At 27.1% G+C, this 26,188-nt stretch overlaps 1 protein-coding gene across 4 annotated transcripts in view; it reads right to left on the reverse strand.

Annotated features, from left to right (window-relative positions):
- LOC107450354 (PTB domain-containing engulfment adapter protein 1) overlaps positions 1 to 25,422 on the reverse strand; it is a 47,647-nt gene extending 22,225 nt beyond the window's left edge. The window contains exons 1-3 of one of the 4 annotated variants that reach the window (XM_016066121.3): positions 25,303 to 25,422; positions 3,999 to 4,144; positions 1,183 to 1,247 (exon numbers count right to left, since the gene is read on the reverse strand). In XM_016066121.3, coding sequence (XP_015921607.1) covers positions 1,183 to 1,247; positions 3,999 to 4,062 — 129 coding nt within the window. In that variant the 5' untranslated portion in view covers positions 4,063 to 4,144; positions 25,303 to 25,422. Of the gene's footprint in view, positions 1 to 1,182; positions 1,248 to 3,998; positions 4,145 to 5,966; positions 6,346 to 13,295; positions 13,371 to 22,542; positions 22,580 to 25,302 lie in introns of those variants that run through there. The other 3 variants (XM_071178413.1, XM_071178414.1, XM_016066119.3) reach the window with 3 other exon arrangements.
- Positions 25,423 to 26,188: the final 766 nt, after the last annotated feature.

Below are 26,188 nucleotides of genomic sequence, written 5' to 3' on the forward strand. Positions count from 1 at the left end.
GCCTCAGCACATAATGTGAGCAGCGTCTAAGCACTCTCCAAACTAGCACATTACAATAAATAAGATAATTTTTAGCCACAACTGATTTTACATGCACCTTGCCATGTATAAATCACTCAGGTACTTAAGTTAGCAACCAGGGTAAAATTCACAACTCTCAGCTCACCAGTTGCAAAGTGACAACTTTATCAACTGCACTACCCGAGCGCTTTGGGAGAAAAAATATAATAATGAATATAATTTCTATTACTCCATAATATGAATGCAATTTTTTTTAATCAAACAGTGGTTTAACATTAATCTTCCTAAGATGGTATGAAACTAATTCTAACAGAACAATTATAGTGAATAAGGTAAAAGAACAATAAGTTCATAAATTTCAGATTACTTCTAAGCACAGAACAAACTAACCTACAATGAAACTTTAGTGTCATAGTATTTATTGCAGGAAAGTAATTTTTTTGTGAAAGGGTTAAACCAAGAAGTTTACAAAATTTTCAACTCCATTTTGAAAATAAAAACTTAGTTGGATAGTTATTTAGATTGTTAAAGCAACAAAATCTATACAGTCTGTGTTTTAAACATTCATGAATCATCATATCAAGATATTTCTTCATTTATGGAAAGTAGTATATTTTAACAAATGATGTGATATTTTATTTAATACTGTCACATAACTAAATTTTAAATAATGACATAATAACATTATTAAATTTTTAATAATGTTATATAATCTAAATAGCACTTTTTTAACTGCAGGTTTGAGAATAAATTGATGAAAATGCACCTATAAATTAAAAAGAATATAAACATCTAAATATAAAGTAACTAGTTTATCCAGATAATAAAAATTTAGGTTAGATAAGCTGGAAATCAGTTCTCACAATTCAATAAAAAAATATCTCATAAAAAAACATTGAAAAGTAATGAGGTAACAGACAAAAGAATGATAACAAAGAGATAATAAACTTGAGATAATCCATAATCAATATTGAAACTGAAATAAACGGGATTTCAAAATGGAAAAAAAATATATTAATAAATAAAAAAGAAATTCATATAAAATGTTTTTTGAATGATAAATATGGTAAATTTTGTAAACAAAAATTTGATAAAAAATACCTCAAATGATTCATGAAATGAAGATTAGAAATAGTAAAATGAAGAAACAATTGAAGTTACCTTTACTAAGTATGCGACATGGCCATGCTGCAAAGCATCAGGGGGGTGGATCCAACTTTTGTTAGCTACAATTAAATAATTAACATGAAATTTACTTTATGATACAAGTTGAAAAATAAAATAAAAAAGATAAAAATATGTTAATAAATATCAATCTTAAGGCAGAAATAATAACTTAATATTACTGTTTAAATCTGAACTAGTTAAATCATATTTTAAAGACTTAAAAACTTAAAGATTTCTTTCACAATAAATCAACAAACACACATCAATGAAGAATTTTTCTAACTATTCTCTACAATTTATGTATTTTGGCTATTTCTCAATTTTAATAGGGTACCTTTTCTTTTTTAATCAATAAAATGAAGAAAAAAATTCCCCTCCTATTATTTAATAAGAAAACAGAACACATGTATGTGTTCTGTTTTTATATACCCAGTACAGGAAAATTCCAAATGAAGAGTTGTAAAAAGGTGATTTAAGATTACATGATACTGATATTTTAAGAAGATAGAAAGTACTAAAACTGATTTTTTTCAAAAAGTAAATGTTGTATGATTGTGATGCCACAATTGGCATTACATATTTCCTACCTTTTAAAATATCTGTTATTACTTAAACTTATTTTTCACTTAAACTTATTTTTTAATCAATAAGTTAATCTGTATAAAAGCGAGCATAAAATGTTTTATTCTGTTCTTATCAATCAATGTAACAGATAACTTTCTATTTCAATATTAATATAGACTCATTAAATCATTGCCGCGCCTAATCGAAAACAATCAATTTATAGCTCTTTATTATTAATTTCTTACTGCAAATATGTTTCAGTTACATGGTTATAATAATTCTCACAGTCTTGTTCGCTATTGGCAATCGCCAAGGTATTTTCAAACCTAATATTGATTATGTGGTGTTGATAATCGCCATATAGTGGTGGTTGAAATAATATCTCCAGAAAAATGAACAAAATAGTTTAAGTAAAAATTTAATTATTAAAGCAAGAATTAGCATATTTAAAATGGCCATATTTAAATTACACAAATCATAAAGAAAAGAAACTCCCTGGGATCAAGATAAGTTTTTTTAAATTAAAAAATAACTATGTTAGAAAACCAAATAAACAATAATGAATGGATTGTAATCAACTATATTTCAATAATAAATTGAAAATAGAAAAAAAAAACAATAGTAGTAAGCTTATTCAGGATCGTGACGCTCCAATACTCCATCTGAGAAGAAGACAGATTCCATGTCTTGACCGCTNCCCCCCCCGCACTCTTCTAAGTTGTACGGGAATGTACAAAGACACTTTCCTTTTCCATAATATTTTTCGCATTTAATTGTCAATAATATTTTTAATTTCTCCTATGATTATCCACACACTAATGGTGAAAGCTTGAGAAACGTTGCCATAGGTAGAGAATTCTGTTCTGCGCCACTTGCAGCCTGTTTCGATCGCTAATTCAAAAGTCATTAATGCACAATGAAAATTGGTCTTTGAATAATTGAAATCCCATTCACAAGGACTCGTGAAAAACTTTAGCCAGATTTTGTCCCTTATGAATGTTATTGGATTTCTCCCAACACAGTAAAATTCTGATGAGAACTTTTCGTTATGAATACTAAACGAATACTTATTGCTTTCATGCTTTTACAGAATATAGTAATGCCAGCTGCTATATTTTTAACAAAAAATTATTTTAAGTGGTTGAAAATTAAAGGCTTAATTATAAGATTAGAACTAGATTTTTGACATTTAAATATAATGTTTTCATTATTTACAAACAGCAGGAGAAAACTTTTTGAAATCAAATTTACTAATCCAAGAAGAAAACATCAAAACTAACTTTACTAAAACTAAAAAATATTTTCCTACAAAGTGAAACAATATGGTACAGTGTTTTCACTACAGCGCAAGAACCTCGAATATTTTTTTTATTTTCTCGCATTAAAAAATGATAACCGCGAGAAATTTACGCATTCTATAAATCAATTTCAAAATTCGTGAATTTCTCGTACTTTTGAAAAAGCTTCAAATTACGCCATTTAGAATAAAATCTGTTTCACTTTTCTTCCTGGATCTTTCATTATGTTCAACATCTGCCCCGTTATCTAGCTTATCTATTTACCAGTATTGTTCAGAACCTTTTCGAACGACAGAACACAACCACGGAACCCTTTACAGAACACATTTCTCTGCAACCACATGTTTACCGTAGGTAAGGTTTCTTCATGTGCGTTCAAATTTTTTATGTGCTAATGTAAGATGGACAAATACCTTGTAAAGGCAAAATCTTCTATGATGATGCACCAAAATTATTCCATGCTTTTAAAATAGAAGACGTCAAAAATGTATTATAATTAAAGAAATGACTTTTTTTCAGGAGTTTTTGTGTTTTTTTAGTTTTTAGAATTCTCACTTAACTTTTTGAAATCTCAAGCTGTTTTTGAGAAAGGGTGAGAAATTCTCACCCATTTTTTTTCTATGATGACAACACTGTGGTATACAGCTGAAAATAAAAGAGTTCTAAAATTTAATAAATAGTAAAATATTTCGTATTACAGAAGCTTGTTTCAACCAAAATGGTTGAACCAAAAACCAAATTAATTAGGTAAATAATTTTTCTAAAAACGTATGCCTGAAAAGAACAATAAATGCTATTTAAACTCTTTTACTACACTTTAAAAAAGTTTTTCAAAAAGAGCTAAAAAAACAATTAAATTGCATATAAAAATACATTTTCAAAAGGTTTTTGAAACAATAATTTTGTTTAAAAATATGGAACAGAAATAAACATAATTAGTTTTCTTACTTCCATTTTTTGAGTTGTTCTTGTTATTTTGAGCCCATTTCAACAAATTTGATTGTTTAATCATTTCTAGTAAAAGGAATTAAGCCAATTTGCAAACTAAAATTGTATGTAAATCAGCTTAGACAGTCATTGTTAAGATAGGTGACCTGCAAAAGAAAAATATTTAGTTACACAATTAATAAGATATAGGACCTATAACAGTTAAAAATATTAGAAAATTGAATCAACATAAAAACCTAGAATTAATATTTAAAAAATTAAAGATGAACGCCTGAAACAAGAAAAGGTTTAATTCAGTACGAAAAACTTAATTTAGGTTTTCTTTTAAGAGTCAGTTTTATATTACCATTTACAAAAGAAAACTTTTGTCGTAACAGTCACTAAATTTACAAGAAAAAGTTTTCTATTACCTATCACACGAACTAAACACTGCCGAGCAATTTAGTGCTCAATTACAGATTATTAGACATTGTGGCTTAATAACTATTTTTCTGCTATTGCTAATGCTTTGAGTCCTAAAACAGAAGTTCCAAAAACTGATAAAATAAAATTTATTCCTGAAAAATAATTTTTTTTGCAATAATAAGCGTAATATACAAATATACTTATACATATATCTAAATTCTTAATTTTTGTCGTTAATATTATTTTCTCCAACTGCATGGCAGAATAGAAAGATTGCACATGAAAAACAAATACTTGCAACTTGCAAGTAAACAGGATATATAATTAAGAGATTGATTAATCATTGGTATTATTTGATAGATTGAATATAAAAACATATCTTTATGAAAGTAATGATTTAAACCATTGAATGATAAGAAATGTAGCAGTTCGAAAAATGCATTAATGAAACTGTTTCCTTAAATAGATCATTTAAAAGCAGTTAAGGCCAGTGTTTCTGGGTGAAAAACACTGGCCTTAACAGCTCCACCTGCATAATAAGTATCAGGGATCAACAAACAAAATAAAATTAATCAAATAAAAATTGCAACACTATTCACAAAATATTGGTTAAAAAAATTATAGTTTATATAAGTCAGATAAACATATGCAGTACAATGTTAGATATATGTTTAATAAAGCAATTTAAATAAACTTCTAAAAAAATAATGTACTTTTTGTAAGCCATGAAGAGAATAAAGTCAATTCTGATCATTAAAGATATCAGTCACCAATATGTTTGCATATAACTCAAACAGATACTGTGTTCATATTCAATTCTAAGTCTATAAAATTAATTATTATTTAACACAACTTTAATTCTAACAATGTACACCTATTAAAACTCATATTTAATAATAAATTCAGAAAATAAACTTAAGTTATTTACTATGATTTCCCAAAACAATAAAAAGTTGTTTGAAACACTGATTACTTTGAGATCATAGCCAATAGGAAAGTTGAATGTATTTTTATTAAAACCAAACATGTTCATTTTTAGAAAGTAAATTTAAATATAAAAACATAAAATGAAATAAAAAAATTTATAAATGTAGAATAACAGTAATTATTGCAATAATATATAACTATTTTTGCGCAAAGCTACGAATTCTAGAGCAAACATTTTAATAAACTTTTAAAAAAGTAAGGTATATTTTTTGATAATCAAGTTGACAACTTATTCCTTTAGTTGTAAAATCAAATAATAAAATTTTTTAATGCACTCGATCCTAATAGTAAATATATGCGATTTGCAATTGTTAATAAACATGTTTAGCATCATTTTAAGCTGTGTAACTTTCATATCTTAACAACACATTAAGAATGGATTTCAAAGTTCACCTCGACAAATGTAAAATGATTTCTACAAATAAAACTAATGCAACAATTCAGAAAGTACAAATATTAAATTACGGTATTAGACACAACCTGAAATAATATGCCGTTCGATTGCAAGTTATATGACACAAATTTACAAGATCTAACAATAAAATATGAATTCCAGTAAAAATAACCATCACAAACCTGATTACGTATTATCCAAGAAACAATATAGAGAAAAAAAACTTTAAATAATTTAAAATAAATATTGTTGCAATGACATATGAAGAGGGGGCGTAATTAAAAATGAAAACACAATATCAAAACACGTTTGTGTACCAGCCACAGCAAGTGTAAAGCGAGAGAAAAAGAGTGCGGAAAACTTGTCTTATTTGGCGAGACTATCTACAAAATATTTCGCCAAAGAGGTTCGAAACTAATGAATGTCGAGTTTTTCGATCGAATAGAACTATCAAAAGTATAAAATAAATGAGAGCAATATTTTCGGGCACAAAAATTAAATTTAACATACAGAAAAATTTCTTTCCGCATAAATAATAAGCATGTAAATTTTTGTTATCTTGCCAAGCAAAGCAGGGCCAGCGATAAATACATAAATGTTGTCGCCAAACAGCTGTTTCAATGACGAGGGTTGTTGAGTAGTTTTATGGCTGAATGCAATAAAATCAAAAGTAATGGGCTGTCAAAAACATAAATAAAATTATAGAGAACAATTTATTAATTAATTTGTAGAGCATGTTTAAACTACTGTGGTTTATGCAATTATAATAATTTCCAACTAATTTTTTTTCAAAGAAGCTTTTTAAAGTTCTTTAGAAAGTAATTTTAAACTTTCTTAAAAATGACTTTCCATTCAAAAAATATCCTAAATTTTAAACACTAAAAAAATATTTGAATCAAAAAATTTCCAACAAATTATTTTTTTTTTGTTAAGTATTAGATTTTCTGAAATATATAAATATGTATAAATATATAGATACATGTTTTATCGGTTTTGTTAAAGATATCATTCTTTCAACTGTTTCTTTTTTTACTTATATAGATGGATATGCTACTGTTTATTAAGAAAAAAATGCAATTAAACAATTTTTCAAATAAATAACAGAGATTTATAGCCTTGAAAAAACATTTTTTTTCCGCTTAAACTTCTATTTTGTCCTTTATTCTTTATTAAAGTAGTTTAAACTAATTAGTTTTGCAATCAATAGCAAGAAAAAATATATTATTGAAGAAAATAATTTTCATGAATGAACGAAATTGAATAGAACAAAATTAGTTATAATATTTATTTTGTTTTATTCAAAATTATTTATTTATGTAATTTAATTGTTTTTTAAGACGAATTTTTCTTGCAAAATTAAACAACAAATTTTATTAGTATCTAGTTTTTGAAAAGAAATCATTAATTGAAGAAAAATTTCGTGAAGAAAATTTTATTTTGAAAATCTACTCCGAATATTTTTACTAGTAAAATTAAGTGACTTAAATATGGCAAAATTTCTGAAGTCACATAGATTTTAATTTAATTGCTTGCATTTCATTTCGTTAAATAAAAATCTAAATAATTTTTTTTTTTCGGTAAGCATTATAATATATTTTACTGCTGTTAAAGATTGTGTTAAAAAAAAAAAATTTTAATTTTTTTTTTAAAATTAAATTTGTATAAAATCAATTTTTTTTAATAAACAACCAAACATTAAGTTTTTAATACATAATTAAAAAAAGCACCCTAAACAAATTCGCAGATGTTCTTGATTTGTCATTTTTTTTCTTCTAAATCGAACGTATGCCTCCATCTTGTTGATAAATGTTATAATGATATCTTGTCTTGTTTTCTTATTTATCAATGCGAAGTTCTACTTACACCACATCGTTATTTCACTATTATTATTATTATTATTGCTATGATTATTATTAGCGTTTGAGTAAAAACAGTTTTAATTTTGAAAAATTGAAGTTAATGCCAATGATCCGTAATGCCGGTGTTCCGTAAAGACCACCCTTATTATGTATTTTTTAAAAAATGAAAACAGAAAAGTACATACATTGGGGTACATGGTATTGAACTCTGACTAATCGCAGTATAGAAGGGTGATGTAAACGCGACAGGTTTGTTTGAGGTAGGAAATGGTGAGGAATTAAAAGGCGACCATTAGAAACATCTTCAAAATTTAACCTCCAATTAAACATGTCTTGCTTTTTACATTTGCTTTCGCCTACTGTGATTTTCTTTGAATTTTTATTTTTTCAACGCTTAAATATTGATTGACGATTCCAATATGTATACGTTTTTATTTTCATTTTGATTCTAACGTACTATTATTGAACTGTAAGTAGTAAAAAACCACTAAAAGTGCATTTTTTAGAAAAAAATTTAAAATATGCGTTTTAAGTTTTAATTCATAGAAACATATCCAAATGCTTTCGCTCATATATTTAGTGGTTTAAAAATGCAATTTCTGAATTTATAATCACCTTGAACTTGTAAAATATAAATTTAGATAATTTCCAAAAATTTTTGAAATATTAATTCAGTAAATAGCCTAAACTTTGCAGTATACAAATCTAGAGAATCATTCGAATTTTTATTTAAATTTTTAAATTTTTGCAAATTAATTTGATATATTATAAAGCCAATTAGCCAAAAAAAAATTCTTCGAATTTTTTATGGAATTACTGTTATTTATTTACTGCATTTTAAATATTGAAATGAAGGATATCCACTTGATTAAATCATAAAAAAACTACAAAGCAAGTAAGAAACTACAATATTACGTTATGTTTGATACTGTGTTACTATATAATCTGCATAAAATGAACGCTTAAAAATAATGTATGTAAAGTGTGTGCCAAAAAGTAATACTTTTGAGTTAATAATATATTTTTAATCACAGACCTAAAAATGGACGCTACACATTAATTGGTAGGATACAACGTGAATCTTTTTTTTTTCTTTTTTCAAATGTATACCGGGTGTCTCAAAAGTGAACAGCCATTTAATAAAACACATAAAAAAGAACTTAAAAAATATTCATAAATAATACAGTTTGATTCGAAGCATACAGTTAATAAAAGTATACATACTGCTTTCTGCTCAGGAAACCAGTTATTATGTAAGCTTTAAATTTATCGAAAAAGCTCGTCACCAGAATGCGTTGTTCCAAAACTCTTACTGCCTGTAGCCTAAGTAAACTGATGCCCAATGCAAATATTTCCTTTAGAATGGCATGTAGTTAAATATTTTTATTAGTGCTTTTTTTTATTCACAGAGCCAACTGTTGGAGAACCTTGAAATTACATTTAAAATTTCACGAAAAAAAATCTATATTTCCTTGGAAGAATACAACCAACCGTATATCCGCATTTCTTTCCATTTTAGTTTTTTTTTCCTTCCAAATCGCAGGTTATTTTTAGGACTTATTCTGCATTTTTCATATAATAATATTTGAAAACTAAATCATGCTGTTTCACTGTTGATTAGTTTATAGTTCACTTTCAGGATCGGTTCAGCAACGAATGATAATGGAACGCTCATTTATTGAAACCATAATAAGTTGTAAGATTGAATTATGTTTCTTTTCCAGCTGACCCATATTATCGTTTAATCACGTTTAAGAAGTTCGATAATATTTTTCAACTTAGCACCACAGTTGCAGCAAATTGGAACAATACTTTGGATCAACACCTCAAAATTTCTTACAGTGTGGGTGTATAAAAGTTAAGATTGATTTATATTTAAAGTAATAATTTATCTAGATTAAAGTAAATATTTAATGCAAAGTATAATTTTATTGACACAGAAGTTGAGGTTGTTGTTGTCGAATGCCATTAAAGCAAATGGGGATCGCACCATCTTGTTTTCTAGTGGCACCATCAATGGCCAAGAATTCGAGTTCTGCCACCCACATACGTCACAACCCGTTTACAAGGCGGACCCATTGTTATATCCATTGATTCACCCACAGATCGTAATTTTGACTTAAACCAGAGAATGATCAATCACCAATTCAGTACCCCAGGGGTACGATTTGTTATGGGAATATAAAGAACTTTGTGACTTGGCAGATTTAACGTGCACCAGTCACTATTTACAACACCGGCGTCTTCGGCCGGTGAGGATCGAACGCACAATCTCTTAGAACATGGGCCCAACGCCGTACCAGGCAATCCCTGCCCATAGATATTCCGATTAATATAATATTTCTACCTAGACTAGTATTATAAATTTACTTAGCCATACTAAATGTTTTTTTCTTACCTTTTTTGCATAAATATGTAACTAATCAGGTCGATAACATTGGAATCAATAACATATTCCATTCGTACAAACATTCTAGTTAATTTTAGGTATAAATCTAACTATTTAAGAAAATAGTTAATTTATATTTAAGGTATAAATTTATTCCTATTTAAGTAAACATTTAATTAATATATTTATTAATGTATGATTTATATCTTAGTTGGAAGTAAATAAAACTTGTTGTAATAATTTTTTTCGAAGTTTTCCCCCAATGTCTTCTTTATATATGAAAAAGATTGCAAAATAATTTACATAATAATTTCATTTCAGAAAAACTGTAGAATGAAGTTGGTCGATTTAATTTCTAATTTAAATCACTGCAATCTGCTATAATCCTAAAAGTCAGGTACTTGTAATGGAAATTTGATTAATAATAACAGTAACTATATTAATTAAACATTATTCTTAAGAATCCCCTTACGAAGTCACTTCAAGTTTCCATTTTAATTAAACTTAAAATTAATTAACAAAAATATCAATTTATGTATAATTTTGCTTTTTAAATTGCTTAATATTTCATTTATATTTAAAGTATTAATTTACCTATATTAAAGTTAATAAATAATTTATACCTTGATTAATGTATGATTTCTATCTATGCTAATAATAAATATTACTAAACCGTATATAAAAGTTTTTATTTACAGGCATAAGCATGCCCATGACTACATGCCAGGAATCTTTATTCTACTCGCACAAACATCGTATCTAATTTTGTCAACGTTCTCTAAAATATTAAAATTCGTTGCTAAAATTTCGAGTAACTCTTTCGCTTAAAATAATTTAAGTTCAAGAGTTCCGCAGAATTTTATAAGCTCATTTAGAAGTTTAAATATGCTAATGTTTGTAACAGAATTGCATAAATTTTGTACTCTTCTAACTTAGTTAGTAACAGAGTTATATAAACTCCGCATGCCTTCTAACGTTAGAAACTTCTGTAAGGTTCTTGAAATAAGTCTGATAGAAGTTTTGAATAGAAATCTTCAAAAGTTTTAGTTTTCAAAACAGAAATGGCGAAGCTAACTTTGTTAGTAACATGAACATAAAAATATACTTAGTGTTATTCTTATTAAAATAAATATTATGAGTGCTCTGAATTTAAATAAGTAAGTGTTGATTATTTCATTTTCATCAGTTAGTAAATCATTTTTCACTAACTTTTTATTTTTAAAATTAAATAATGAAACAGATGTGTAAACAAGTTAGATTTCTGTTTTTGATCACATTATGAGTTCGTATAATTAAATAAAAATAACTTAGAGGATATTCCAATTTCTTCTCAACATAAAATTTTCAGTATAAGTATCATCCACTTATTGGAAAACTTAAGCAAACCCATCTTTCAAATTATTTGCGGTAAACAGAATTAATATTTAAAGCAGATAACGGATAATTTTTTTTTTAATGTTTACTGTTTTCCGTAAATTAAATTTCTTGTATGATATTATTTTTATATAAAACCAATATTAGATCAAAAATTAATTTATGTTATGTTACCACTTTTTCAAGTCGGGAAATTCTTCCTTTTTATGTAATGTCGTCATTCCCCAGCTTTTTTAAGACAGCCATTTTTTTAAAAATCATTTTTAATTGCTTTCTAAAAAAAAACATAAAAAATAATATTTTTAAATATTCCAAAGCGTTAATTATAATCAAACTACTCAACAGACGACTCGAAGCTTTCAGTTTATGAAATATAATTTATTTTCCTTTAGGAGAGTTAAAAATAAAATAAAAGTACTTTAAACTGAAAGAATTTACAAGAAGAAAAATGAAAGCTTGAAACCATGGTACTAAATTTAACCCAAATATCTACTATTTTGTGAAATGCACTGAAAACTGTTAAAAAAAATGCCTACTTAATTTTTTTTTTCAAACAGTCGAAAAATTTTGGTAAATATTATCATAAAACTGTCAAAATATCAAATAACTATCTATATCTAAAATAGCGCGATGCTTAAAAAAAGAAATTTTTCAATAATTGAAAGGCTAGGGGCAATATATAATGAGAAGTCACATTTTCAAATTATTCAAAAGAACGTTCTTTTTAAGAACACAACGATTTCCATGTAGACAATAAGCTGTTTCTGTAAATTGTGCTGTAAATTAGCAGTCCGCCACGAAGACAATGCATTATCTAGGAGTTCCCTTGTCTTCAGGGCTGAGTTCAACACTACAAGACTACGTATTTGAGCAGTGATAGTCGTAAACATAAAAAATGGATCAGCTGTGCAACTACGGTAATATAATAAAACAAAACTTATAAAGTACTTATTTAGAAACAATACTATAGGGTAAAATTTTATTTGAAAATGTCAACTATCGAAAAAGTGTGCATGTTGTGGAGGAACTGATGAGGCAAAAAAGAATATTCATTAAACAAAAATGATGTTTACGCAAATGATATCTTTTTTTTTTTAAATGTTTAAAACGAAATAAAACTTTTTTTAATTGTTCCATGCATAAATTAGATTTCTTTATCGCTGCATAAAATTTTGGATAATTACAATGAAAGCAGATTAAAAAACAATGAATAAAAAAATTTAAATCATTTATTTAATTTAATTGTTTGATTAATACTTTTCCGTTTTAAAAATGTGAATTATGCAAAACAATTATTGGCACAGAATTTTCCCGCTACGTTTCGATATTTCTTAATCGGCAACAATTTGTATATCAATTACGGATAAAGGCATCTCAATATTTTTTGAATGCATGTTTTAAAGATTTAAAAATAAATAAATACATATATAAAATAAAAACTAAGTGAATGGGATATATTGAAAGTTTTGATATTTAAAAAAAAAAACTTATAAAATATTTAAATGAATTTATCTTCATAATCAGCTATATTTCTTACCGTAACATGCGTAAGTTATATTTTACAACGATTTTATTTACTGATATATTTTTGGCATTTAAAAACGTTATTTAAATATCAGCGGAAACAGTTATTATATTTCAATTCGGCAACTCAAACGCGGTAAACCTAGCTTAAAAACAATTTCCCAAATCACCAACAGCTAAATGTCGAAAGAGATTTTCAGAATATTGAGAAATGTATAATAATTACATAACTGTTATCTTAATGTTTAACTTCTAACTGAGATATAACCCACAAACAGAAGTGAGAGTTGAGGACATTCAAAAAAGGCAATTTTAAAAGTAGCTTTTAAGATCTTGTTGAGTAATTTGTTTTATATATGGCTTACCAGTAATTATAAGGTTTTGCTTTCACTGAAAAATATCTTGAATTATCTTTTAGAGTGCAACTTGTTATTTAAATGAAATTCTTTTTATTATCTTATCTCTTAAATGCTTTCATAAGGAGAATATCTTTCTTATCATAAAGTGAAATCTAAGCAAAACTTGTTTTATTACTAAATTCTATTCTTAGGTGCATTTTAGACATCTGCTATTAAGAGGAAAAAACATATTTATTTTACAGATTTAAAACAATAAATAAAGACTTAAAACAATGAATAAAAATTAAAAAAATAATATTTAACATAAGAAATGATTTAATAAAAATAAAAATATTTAATACAATTTCACGCGTAGAATAATTTTTGTAGAGCAATTGTATTTGAAACTAAAGCAAAAACTGCTTGAATGAAGGACAAAAAAAAGTACATAAATGGACATATTATAGTTTTAATTCCATAAACAAAAACATTCATCAGTGTATAATCGTAAAAAAAAATGGCGTTTTTGACACAGAAGAAGATTTTTGTTTATAGAGCTATACAACTGAAACTGTGGTATGTCCATTTATATACTTCTATTTGTGCTTTATTCAGGCTGTTTTTGCTTTAGTTTACATAGAACAAAGTATACCCTATCCTCTGTTGAATAATTGTATTTTATTTCTAATTTTTCTTTCTTTTTCTACCGAATTTTGTACTTTGTTGTTATGGGGAATCTACAGAACCAATCGTCAGTAAAAACAGTTTTTAAAACAGTAGAACGGTTCCCGAAGATAACAGTAATGTTTCATTTCTACTTAATACTTAAAATTATCTTTTAATTATATTATTTTCAAATTTTCCAGAATCATTTAATATTTTAGAAAAAAAAGTTTTTCATCCTAGAAACACGGGACCCAGAGTTTGCAAAGATTGAACATAGTATCCTATAGAAGTAAGTTGACGAAATATGTTTCATTTACGCATTACATTCAGTTCTTGAATCACAACAATTTTTTTACTCGTGGATCTCAGAATTTAGAAGTAAACCATCTTCAGATATTTTGATTTAATTTTCGCCCAGATCGTTAAAAAAAACTGTATAAACTATTGCTTTTGATTTTCATTACGATAGTTACTTAACAAGAAAAAAAAATTTTTTTTTTGCATTTATTTCGTAACTATTCTGAATATTATCACTGAAGCAGGCAGTTGCGAGGTCCGGGACAAATGCCTCATCTCATGATTTTACTGAACGTAGCACTAGGTTTATTTTTATTTTCTCATAATGCGTGTACAAAGGTAGTGTTGTAAAACTTTATTCATTAAAAATAATTCTCAAGCAAAATTTTCTTAGAAAATATAATAGAAAAGTTGAAAAATCCCATGATTAAGAAATACTTTCTAGAATAAAGAAAAATACATTTGATTTTAACAATAATTTTTATTTCAATATTTTTTTAAGTATGAAATACATAACAAGTAAAGTTTAAAAGTAAAAAAGATGGCTCAGGGGATCGACCGTTCACCTCCCAATGGAGTAACCCACTTTTAAATACAGTAAGTAAAATTTTTTAAAATTCATTTTTCAGATGTTGGCTTTTATACTCGCCTTAGCGGGAGCTTCGAATTTCATTGTCAAAAGCAATTCCCTGTGTCACGTTGCCCAAGGGCCAGTCCTGATAGGGTCCCAAAAATGAGGCTACTACTATCTTCCTTTCTACTCCATGCCAATGAAAGAGAAAGCGAAATTTTCAATACTATAAACCAGATCCGCGATGGCTCAGGGGATCGACCGTTCACCTCCCAATGGGTAACCCACTTTTAAAACTCAGTGGTGTCTGGTTGATACGAATTCCGCAACCATAATGCTGACGTAAAATATCCTCAGTGGTAGATGGATCATGGGTTAGAGTCCCCTTGCCGTCAGGCTAACCGTGAGAGGTCTTCGTTGTTTTCCTTTCAATGTTACGCAAAAAGCTCCATTCTTCCACGGACGCAAATTTCTCCCAATACTTGATCCAGAAGCTCCCTTGTCTTCTGTTATGAGTTCAAAATTACAAAGCTACAGCGTTGAACATTGGTAGTCGTAAATTCATAACTGGGACGGTTGTTTAACGACCATTATAAAAGCAGGGGTCTGTCTAGGTTTTTTTTGAGAGATACCTATTTTGCGAAAATTTAGTCATAATTTGTGAAATTTAAATTATATTAAAAAATGAGCACAAAAATATGCTACAATAAGAAAATAGTTAAATATTTTTCGAAAATATGTTAAAAGTAAAATGTAAAACAACCGTTTTTTTCCAAAATTGAATTTGTGAAAGTACCGCCTAACTACAGTAAATTTGCCCTGGACAGATCCCTGAAAAGAAAAATACTAAGCAATAATAATTAAAAACTGAAATATTTGTAACTATTAAGCAATTGTTTTTCGAATAGCTGCGTCGTGGGATCTTTTAGAATTCTAGAAATTTTCCAATCATCCAGCTTAAAAATAATAATAATAAAAAAAAAAAACTCCGCGTAACTGAAAGTTACGACCACTCTGATGATTCAGGACAATTTTCATATGCAGAATTAAACAGTTTATGGAAAAACTGAGCATGGTTTTATAGCAGACGATCATAACATTAATGGAAGTGCTTCTAAAAAGAATATCACAAGCGTGCCAAAACAAAAGAATAGAAAAAGTACGTGCATTTTTTTTTTTGCCGTTTTTAATAACTCTTTCTTTGTCTGAACTCGGCATTTCATAATCATTTCCCCCTTTGATAACGAGGAATTTGCTTATAAATATTCGTCGTAGACGAAGGTCAGTCAGGCACATTAGGGCTATTCATTTCAAATGCCGAGGCGTTTGATATAGTTCTAGGTTGCGGAAATGATAAAAATTATTCGAATCACCCTCGTTCATTGTTAGAGTTGTAATCTGTTGTATTTTGAAAGTAAGTGTAAAACGCATGAGTGATTAGGAAGTTCTCCAACAATGTGTTTCTCCTACTGAGCTTAGAAGCATTGTGGAAAGGATTGGGATATCTCTTTTGTGAAGGGATTTTTAGGGATTATCTTAGGTATTTTTAAATAAAAATAAACCAATAGATTTTATTTTCGGAGACCTTACTTAAAGTTTAATCGAGAATTGACAATGAAATTGTATTTCGAGGAAAAGTTTTCACTAAACGTTTTTCAATTCGCTCACTCAAAAATTTTAAGTTAAAGAAAGATTTCAGTTTTTTTTAAAAATTTCATTAGGATATTCAAATATAATTTTGTGTAACATAAATGATTAGTTTAAAAGAAATGCTACTTGGACAAAATTGTTGAAATTCAAATAATTCAGATCTATGTGTCTTGATAATGCTTTAAAAATTTATCACATTCATTTCCTTTTAATCTATTAAGACATAAGAGATTGCTTTTATTATCCAGCTTATAGTAACTAGAGGGCATAAGAGAATATTTATAATTTATTATAAAGATACGTTTAAAACAGAGACAATAAGAATGATTATTGGCTCATAATCAATAAGAAAAAGCCTATATAACCCCTCCTAAACCAAGGATGATGTACTGTTATTTGTCCAAGTTAATATGAATACTTAAGTTTCCTTTTTCAACTACTGGAATTTTTCTTTGTTTTTATGAGTAAGTTGCTTAAGCATAAGTTGTTTAATCTAAAAGTGATTTAAATTAGGTCAATGAATTCAATTAGTCAATTTTAAAAGACTGAACTTTAAATTGGTTTAGTCAAATAAAGGCTAATTTTTGTTAAATTTTCCCTTTTTATTGCACTAGTAATTCATTAGTTACTTTATTGTTTAAACTAGGAACTTATCTAGAGTTGCAATTAATAATTTAAATTAACATTTTAAAATTGAAATTATTTTACTTTTGTCCCAAATAAAACATTTCAGATAAATTTCAAATAGCCTTTGAGTTTGATATCAACAAACAGAATTATTCTTTAATATTAAAACGTAGAATAATACTTTAATTTGACGATAGAAAAATGCTTCTTGGTGATAATTCGTTCGTATCAAATAAACTGAAATATATATACGGCAGGATTTGAATGAAACAACAATTAAATAAAGCATTTCTGTTTTAGATGATGGGAAAGCTAAAGTATAAAGAATGTCCTAATTTCTTCAAATGAAATTAAGCCGCTTTTGTCTGCCTAATCTTGCTTCTCAGTTTTCGAATGCATCGTTTTCGCTGCTCCCTCGAGACATTTCGAACAAAACTAACTTGATGAAATGTAATAGATTACATAATAAAAGAGTTTTCTTATCTTAAGTCTTTAAATAAAAGATAGTCATAAGTAATTATCTCTAATGAATACTATTAATATTGTGTCTCCCTGATGAATTTTTAATATCTCATTTTCTAGTATAAATTTATTTAGTGTCCCGTTCTCTCTGATGGATTTGAGGAAACTCTTTGATCTCAGCAAAGTATTTAAAAATAATACTACTCAAAATCGTGAATAAATAACACTTTTTAAGGGGGTAAGAATTATTTTTTCAAAAATACAATAAAGTTTAGCTAATAATATTACTCAGGAATTTTATGATTACGTACCTCGAAAGTTACATACAATATATCTTATAAATAGATTTTTCTTAGAAAAAGTTTTTTTTAATAAAAGCGAAATAGGTTTCTTATTAAAAAATACTGCAATACAAGAAAGAAAAAAATCCCAAACAGCATTTTTTAAGGGGTAAGATTTATTTATTCAAAATGCAATAAAGTTAAGTAATGCAACTCAGATATTTATGATTACGTGCTTCGAAGGTTACATATTTCAATATATCTTATAAACAGTTTTTTTGAATAAAACCAAAATATGTATTTTGTTACAAAAATACTACAATAAGAAAAAAATCCAAAGTAGCACATTTTTTGGGGGTAGGAATTATTTATTTACAAATGCAATGAAGTTTAGCTAAAATGCAATAAAGTTTAGTTTCTGAGGAATTTATGATTACGTGACTCGAAGGTTATATATTTCATTGTATCTTATAAACAGTTTTTTGATGAAACTCAAATAGGAATTTTATAAAAAAAAATACATTAATTTGAAAATAATCCAAAACAACCCTTTTTTTTAAAAATGAAAAAGACATTTTGCAGAAATTAAAAATGTTCGTTAATGTGATTTATGCATAATGAATGATGCCAAATATATTTTAGTTATAATTACTGATCACAAGTATTAATACATTTTGTTTTTATAAGAATAGACCATATTAAAAATTCTGAGTTTAAAAATATTAAAAAATTATAATTAATTTTGTAACAATTTTTTAAAATATAGTAAATCCTGAAAAATGAAATGGTTAAAAGTAACAAACATAATTTCACATTTAATTATAAATTTTTATGTGACATGCTTTCGTTTACAGTTTGAAACAGGCAATTTTTTTAAAAAAATGCTTTAAAATTTCGCATAAGACACAAATTTAAAAGTTGCAAATGAATTTTCATCGTAGAAAACTTAAATCTTCAGAGGCGTATTTTGATTAAGTTCAAAAAATTTTTCTTTCCTACGTAACTTTCTGAACTATTTTGTAAAAATTAATTTAACCATCAAGTCCAAACTCTTTAAAATCTCCATAAGAATTCAGACTCTTTAAAATCTCTTTAATTAAACATATTAAATAATTCCTTTATTATTTTTTAAAATTGTTCTCTGTCTCTTATAACTCTTTTTTTTCAGTTCTGGCTTGTTAGAACCGCAAACGAGTGAAAGTTCATTAGTCAGTAAATAAATTCCTTCTGCTCTAAGAAAAAAAAAATGTATGTATTAACAGGGAAATTTTAATATCTTTTCGATAAAATTAACTACGTTAATGAATATAATATTTTCTTAACATTCAAAGTTCATATACTTTGCATTTAACCAACAAACAAATAAAAAGTTTCTTTCAATAAATTAACATTTATTCATTAATAAAAATCAAATATGCAGTTTAAATGTTTAATCAGATCATGAAAAATTAATAAAAAATTACAATAAAGTAATATAGTTTTTTTTCACGCCAAAGGCTGAACTAAATCACTAACATATTATCATTCAATCAATTGTTGTACTATTGCATTTGTTAAGGGCAACAAGTTGTTTACAATAGTATTTTACTTTAAAATGAAACATATCCCTAGTGGTTGCTACTAACTGAATGATCATCGATAAATTTTCCACAGCCAGATTGATTGTACAACTTTAAGAAAATTATTAAAGCAGCTAATAAAAAATGATAAAAAAATTCTAAAAAATTTTTGCTAAGCAATCTTATATAATAGCATCAATTTTTTGCTGAGAAGTGGTCAAAACTGCAAACAGCCAAAATAAACAATACTGAGATCATATTTTAATTCTTTTTTTCTTTTTTATCTAAATAAAAGTTTGACAATCTCTTTTCTTTTCTCCATATTGCGATAAATGTAAGTTCTAACTCCAACATTTTATGCAAAAAGTTTTTAATGCAAAAAGTATTAATACTCAAATTAAGCATCAATGCCAAAGTTATATAACTCTGGGATTATTTTTTTATTTCCTATGAGCTGCACAATCAGTCTTCCCGATGAGCAGACCTAGTGCGTTCTCCAGGAGTGATATCCACTCTTTCAGGACCACAACAATGGGTGAGATACCGTTGGCCATGTTGATTTGGACGTCTAGTTTCTGTCACACTAGATGGCAGCACCGACACTCTATTTGGATTAAAAAATACTCCATTTGGATTAAAGTGCACTAGGAATTTAATTTTGCTGGAAAGGCCAAGAGCCAATAAGGTACTCCAGGGATCTTTTACATGCCGCATAATCATACGACAAGGCCGCTGAGGATTTTCTGCATCCCGAAAATCCGGTATCTGTGCCGGGGATCGCCTCAGAAGGCCGACGACAAACCAACTGCGTCGCCCAGCCACGGGAATATTTTTAATAAACAGAATAAACAGTAATACAAATTTACTCTTATAAGCATGCCATACGTATTCATTACAAAACACGACCACTACAACTATAATTGAATTTAAATTTATTGGAGATGTTTCTAACTATGTGTTTCTAACCACTGTAAAAAGTTAAATTTTTGCAGAGAAATAAAATGTCTTATTTTGAATTATTTACATTTTAGAGGCTTAAATAGCGGATAAATAGAGGCTTAAATAGTTGATTTCGAACACAAAAAAGTGTTAAATCTCCAAGTTAAAGCAATAATGCGTTTATATATTATATATTTTATTTCCTAACTCCTCTAAATATTTCACCTATATAGTCAGAAAAGTGCTAAATATACTTGAAATGATATATACCTAAGGATATTAAGAAGAAATAAATGTTTGAAATCTAAACATATAAACATTTCTCTGAATATGATAACTTTAAACTACGAGACTTGGTATTTTGAATTCGTCTAATTTATCACTATAATAATTTTCAAAAATTTTTGCGTTTAAAACCTTTATGTGATTTAAATCATATGCTAGGAAATGAAATTTTATTTACCTTTATTATATGGCTATAAGAATGTTTTATAAATTCTTTTAACTTCGAAATAAATAAATATTCAATTCAGCATTTTATTAGAGTATTCTGATATAAATGGTTTCTTAAAATGAAATATTACTTTTAGCTAGACTTAGGATGGAATTGAATTTTGTTCAGGTCGTAAAAAAATATTTGTAATGAACTGTGAATAAAGATTTGATTTCAAAATATATTTTTGCAATTTTTTTTCCAAAATCATTTATGCTTTCTTTTCTTCCATCGAAGCTTGTAGAGACTATTACAAACTTTGAATTGACTCCTTAACGCGAATCATTTTTATTTCCTTTTCTGAGTTACCTAAACATAAATTAAAAGTAATTCATATTAAGTTATTGAATTCATTAAAATTATTGTATTTTAGGTTTAATATATTCCCCCTCCCCTCAGTCAAAAGAAATCATAAGTAAATTTAGACTAAAAGGTGAAGAAAAAAAATTTGGGTAAAATTATCGTCCTGTACGGTAGTGACATTTCTGCAAAAGAGAAAAAAAACTCTTATTCTGGTAATAAAAACTCAAATATGCGGTATTTGAACTATTTATTAGGTAACTCTTTTCGTTCATGGTTTACCGGGAGTCTTTGTTTTCAGAATTATAGTTCTTATTGCTTTTGTAAAAAAAATACAAAGCTGAAGAGTTATTTTAGCCGAATAAATGGTTTTCATTTCATGCTCTAAGGCTGAAAATAACCAACATTAAGGCGTTAAATGATTACCATAGTCTAAAGTATCATAATAAAATTAGTATATTTCACCACATTTTATTACACATTATAAAACAATATTTTTTTTGTTAATTTTATTAAAATCAATAGCTAACGCCTTCGGTAAAAATTATCGAGCTTTTCGGTGTTCCCATAGAGCCAGAAACACCTTAATTCTCAACATTCTGGTAGTTTTGACCCTATTTTTCTTTCTCAGAGGGTGATAATTTTCTGAAACAAACTTAATTTTGAATACAATAAAAACCCGGTTTATTGACTAGCAAATTAAATTCGTGTTTTTCTTTCTCTTTTTTTTCAGAATAAAGATGGTATTAAATACAATTTGAATTAATTATTTTTAAAAGATTTACATTTTGAATGGTTTTGAAACTGAATGCCGCATTTTTTTAAATAGTTTATCTGTTAAAAATATTAATATATTTTGTACAGAAAAAAGTATTATATTTATAAACTGGACCATATTCAAAATTCTGAGGTTAAAAATATTAAAAATTTGTAATTAATTTTGTAAAAATTACCGCGATATAGTAAATCCTGAGAAATGACATAGATAAAAGTAAACAACATAGTTAAAAGTAAAAAACATAAGCTTTTATATGACACTCTTTTATGTACAGTTTGAAACAGACAATTTTATGAAAAGTCTTTTTATTTAGTTATTTACGAACTAATTAAAATTTTACTTAAATTTTCTGATTTAGAACCTAGTTTTCTTAAAACAATGATAAGATTTATTTTCAGTTTTCATGTATATAGGCCGAATTTTCATCGAGTGAGAACTGAACATTTTTTAAGCCACAGCAGTGGTAGTAAGAAAAAAGAGCAGAAAAAGATTTTTTTTTTTCATTTTGTTACATTTACAGGAAATGGGTAAGTTTTCTTGAAAATATTTCAAGAGACAATTGATAATTTTTGGTTTAGGTGAAATAAAAAACCATCTTAAAATTAAATTTAAAAATAAATATTTTCATGAAAATTTGTAAAGAAAGCTTACTTTTTTTCTAATACTTGCTGAGAAAAGGGTTTTATTCTAACTGAAGACTTGGTGTTAAAAATCAATATAGTAAATCTCTGTGGTTTTTGATTTAAAAAAATATTTTATTTAGTTGTTTACAACTTGTTTTTTCTTTAGAGTCTTTATTTAATACCTATTGTCATAAAAGAATGAAAAGATTTACCTTCAGCTTTCATGTGTGGATTTATTTGACCGAATTCTGATATCAAGCGAGAACTCAACATTTTTAAGGCATTTTTAACATTTTTAACAGTATAGTGAAAAGAAATATAAAGCAGAATTTGCTTATTTTGTATAATTTTTTTTTCTCGTACCATTTGAATAAATGATTCTTAAACAAAAAAGTATTCTTGTCAATTTTCAAGATTATTGGTTTTCTTGAGAAAAAAAAAGCATTTTAAAAAAGATCGATTTTTAAAAATTTGGTAATAAAAAAAATCAAAATAAAACAGAATTTAAAGAAATGAGAGGAATTTTTTTTCATGTTTGTCTGGGAAACATAACAGTTTTTCTAAATCTATTGAAAAAAAATGTGTTTAGATGATAAAAAGTTTGATAGCTGCCCTCTAAAGATTTTTGATTTTACTGATGAGATTCTAAACAGGGAAAGAAATCGGATAAAATTACCTCACGCCGTATGGTAATAAAATTTCAGGAAAAAAAAAACCTACACAATTCTGCCATTAAAGACAAAGTTAAACGGTATTTAAACCATTATTTTAAAAATTTTCCGTTTTTATGGTTTACTGGAAATCCAGGTATTTAAATTAGAAAGCTCTAAAAATCACGGCAGCAAATGTTTTGAAAATAAATTAGGAAATGGTGAGGGAAATTGTGATCTAATTGGCAGGAAATGCTGCATGGCAGTGCTTTGCTATGCTTTTTTATTTCAATTGATTTTTAACCAATTGAAATAAAAATCAAAATTTAATTATGATTTTTTAAATTAATTTAATTAATTTTTCATAATTGAATAAATTTTTAAAAAATTAAATAATTTTTAATTTTGTAAAATTCATTATTCAATTAATTTTTACAAAATTTAATTAATTTTTACATAATTTAATTAATTTTTACAAAATTTAATTAATTTTTACAAAATTAAATAATTTTTAATTTTGTAAAAATCATAATTTAATTAATTTTTACAAAATTTAATTAGTTTTTACATAATTTAATTAATTTTTACGAAGAAGTTTCTGATGGTACATACTATTTCTATTTTAAATAATCCATTATTTTAGAATACAGAAAATGAAAACATTATGCAAATGGGTTAATCCTGTATTTTCTCAGTGGGAAACTAGGTGACCCGAGGGCAGTGGTCAGAATTAGGGAGGTACATGTAACGAAAGTTTTGTAGTTGCTACTTTAGTTTGTAGTGCAGTGTGCTTCTCCTTCTTTTTTTTAAAAAAAATATTATTCAGTGGATTGCAAAACCAAAATACTGTAGTTTGTAGCAATTTCTGGCAACTACTTTTAACGTTCGTTTAGTAAGGAAATGAAAGAACGAAGAAACATAGATTCGTCAAGAGACCTGATGAGAATGCCGTTATTGTCTAGCGTTTATAAAAATTACGTATTTTAATATTTAAACTAGCCATTACGAATAATAGCTAATTCTTCACTTTAGCCAAACCTTCAAATGCGAATGTACACTCATAGAGCAATTATGTTATTTCAATGGAAGGGAACATATTTTCTCTGTAAATTTTCGATGATATTTATTTTTTAGAGAAATAAAAGAGAATTTAACACTTAGAAATATTTTATCATTTCTTAACATTCCATAAAGTAAACATTCGATGTTGAGAAACATATAAGAAATTGAAGGTTAAAGGAACAAAATCGGAAAATGTATTAGTTTAGAATAACAAACTAGCTCGTGTAAATATGAATAAAAACATCTCAATAGTTTCTAGTGTTTAAATAAGCCAAATTTTTATTCAATAGCTTTTTGAACATGGGTGTAAATTAAGTTTCACATCAAAGTGAGTATTTTAAAAATATTAAAGTAGTTGTAGTCACACACCACTAAACCATAGCCGAACACCTAGCTCCATTTTTTTTAGCTCTGTCTTTCAACGGACATGGCAGAAATGCAATGTAATTTTGACCCCGGTCAAATGACGGGAACAGTGCCTGATCTAGTACTCCTTTCTCTTAATTTCCACACCACAGCCAACAAAGGGAGGTTCAGCCACGACAGATTTAGCATGTACCTAACTGCGTATACAAGCCTGTGTTGTTTTCTTTGCCACTAGGATCGAACTCACTACCCCAGCTTTCCAATCAGTATTGTGAGTCTCGCTTTAACCGATTGCGCCATCAAAGCTGGCGCAAAGTTAGTAAGCACGAAATAAATAAATAAATAAATAAAAAAAAACTAGTGTTAGCAGTAGTTTGCATTTGTAATACTGTAGTTGCAGTTATCTACAATAATAATTTAGTTTTTCTGACCACTGCCCGCTGGTCATAGGTTGCTGGCCTCTAATAGTAGCTTAAAATTAACTTATCAATTACGTTTATTGTCTATTATGTTAAAGCTGCAAGAACGATATAATTCACACGTCATAAAAACCAGATATAAGTGATAACGTAGATTTACCGACAGATGAAGTTCATAATGTACTATACAAACTTTCAAATTTGTAGATCACCAGCTTAACAAATAATATTAGCAGTAAGAAGCAGTTACTATGTGTCTGCATAATTTTAAAGGAATAAACATAAGCTTACCAGACTCGACAGCAAAATTTCGCAATTCTATTAGCGGAATATTAATTTGAATATTTAGACCTTCGGCTCGACTTCATTAATTCCGTCATTACGAGCTCGGGGAAGAAAATTATAAGAGCAACGCTTATGCAAATGAGGAAGAAAAATAGAACTTCAGACATTCCAACTTCTCTCTCCACAGTACCTCATTAGTGCTTACAGCATCATGACGCAATAGAATAACGTAAGTTCATTAAAACTTAGTAATTAATGCTGTTCCGGTAACAGCTGTGAGTTGGTGGAATATATCTCCTGTCGCAACTTGTTATTTCTCAATTGTACAGAGAGCTTGAAAAAAAAATGTTTAACGACCACAATAAAACAGTCTTTACTAAAGATAATCAAACGAAAGAGCGAGCAATGTTGAAATTTAACAGCAAGAATAAATTTAAGTAAATGCAATTAAACAATTGCTCGGAGGGTAATAACAAAATGTTGGGTTGTAATGGATTACCCTTTGGAAGGAAACAAAAGCTAATACATACTTTGAGGTTTTATGCGCAGTTATTTCTAATAGTGCCAACGAAAGAGAAGGAAATGATTTTTAATCTTTTCAGTGGGCTCTAAGATAGTTTTTTAGTTTGTCGTAGGGATGTTAAGGGTTAAAATTTTTACAATAAATATTATTAAATAACAATGTCATAGAAGTAGTTGTAAAGGTTTTTTTAAAAATTTAAATCTTGTGAAGAAGTTAACAATTAGCTAAACTGATTTTTGTATTGATTTATTTTTTATCAGGTTCATCATTATTTATCTTTGGATTATCTTTTGGTCTGTTTCATAGGTGGTAATTTTTAATAGTTCCATTTAGAGCGATGAAAATTATGTTTTTTAACCATTTCAGTGG

This window comes from Parasteatoda tepidariorum, chromosome 3 (genome assembly GCF_043381705.1).
Source record: "Parasteatoda tepidariorum isolate YZ-2023 chromosome 3, CAS_Ptep_4.0, whole genome shotgun sequence".
NCBI lineage: Eukaryota > Metazoa > Arthropoda > Arachnida > Araneae > Theridiidae > Parasteatoda > Parasteatoda tepidariorum.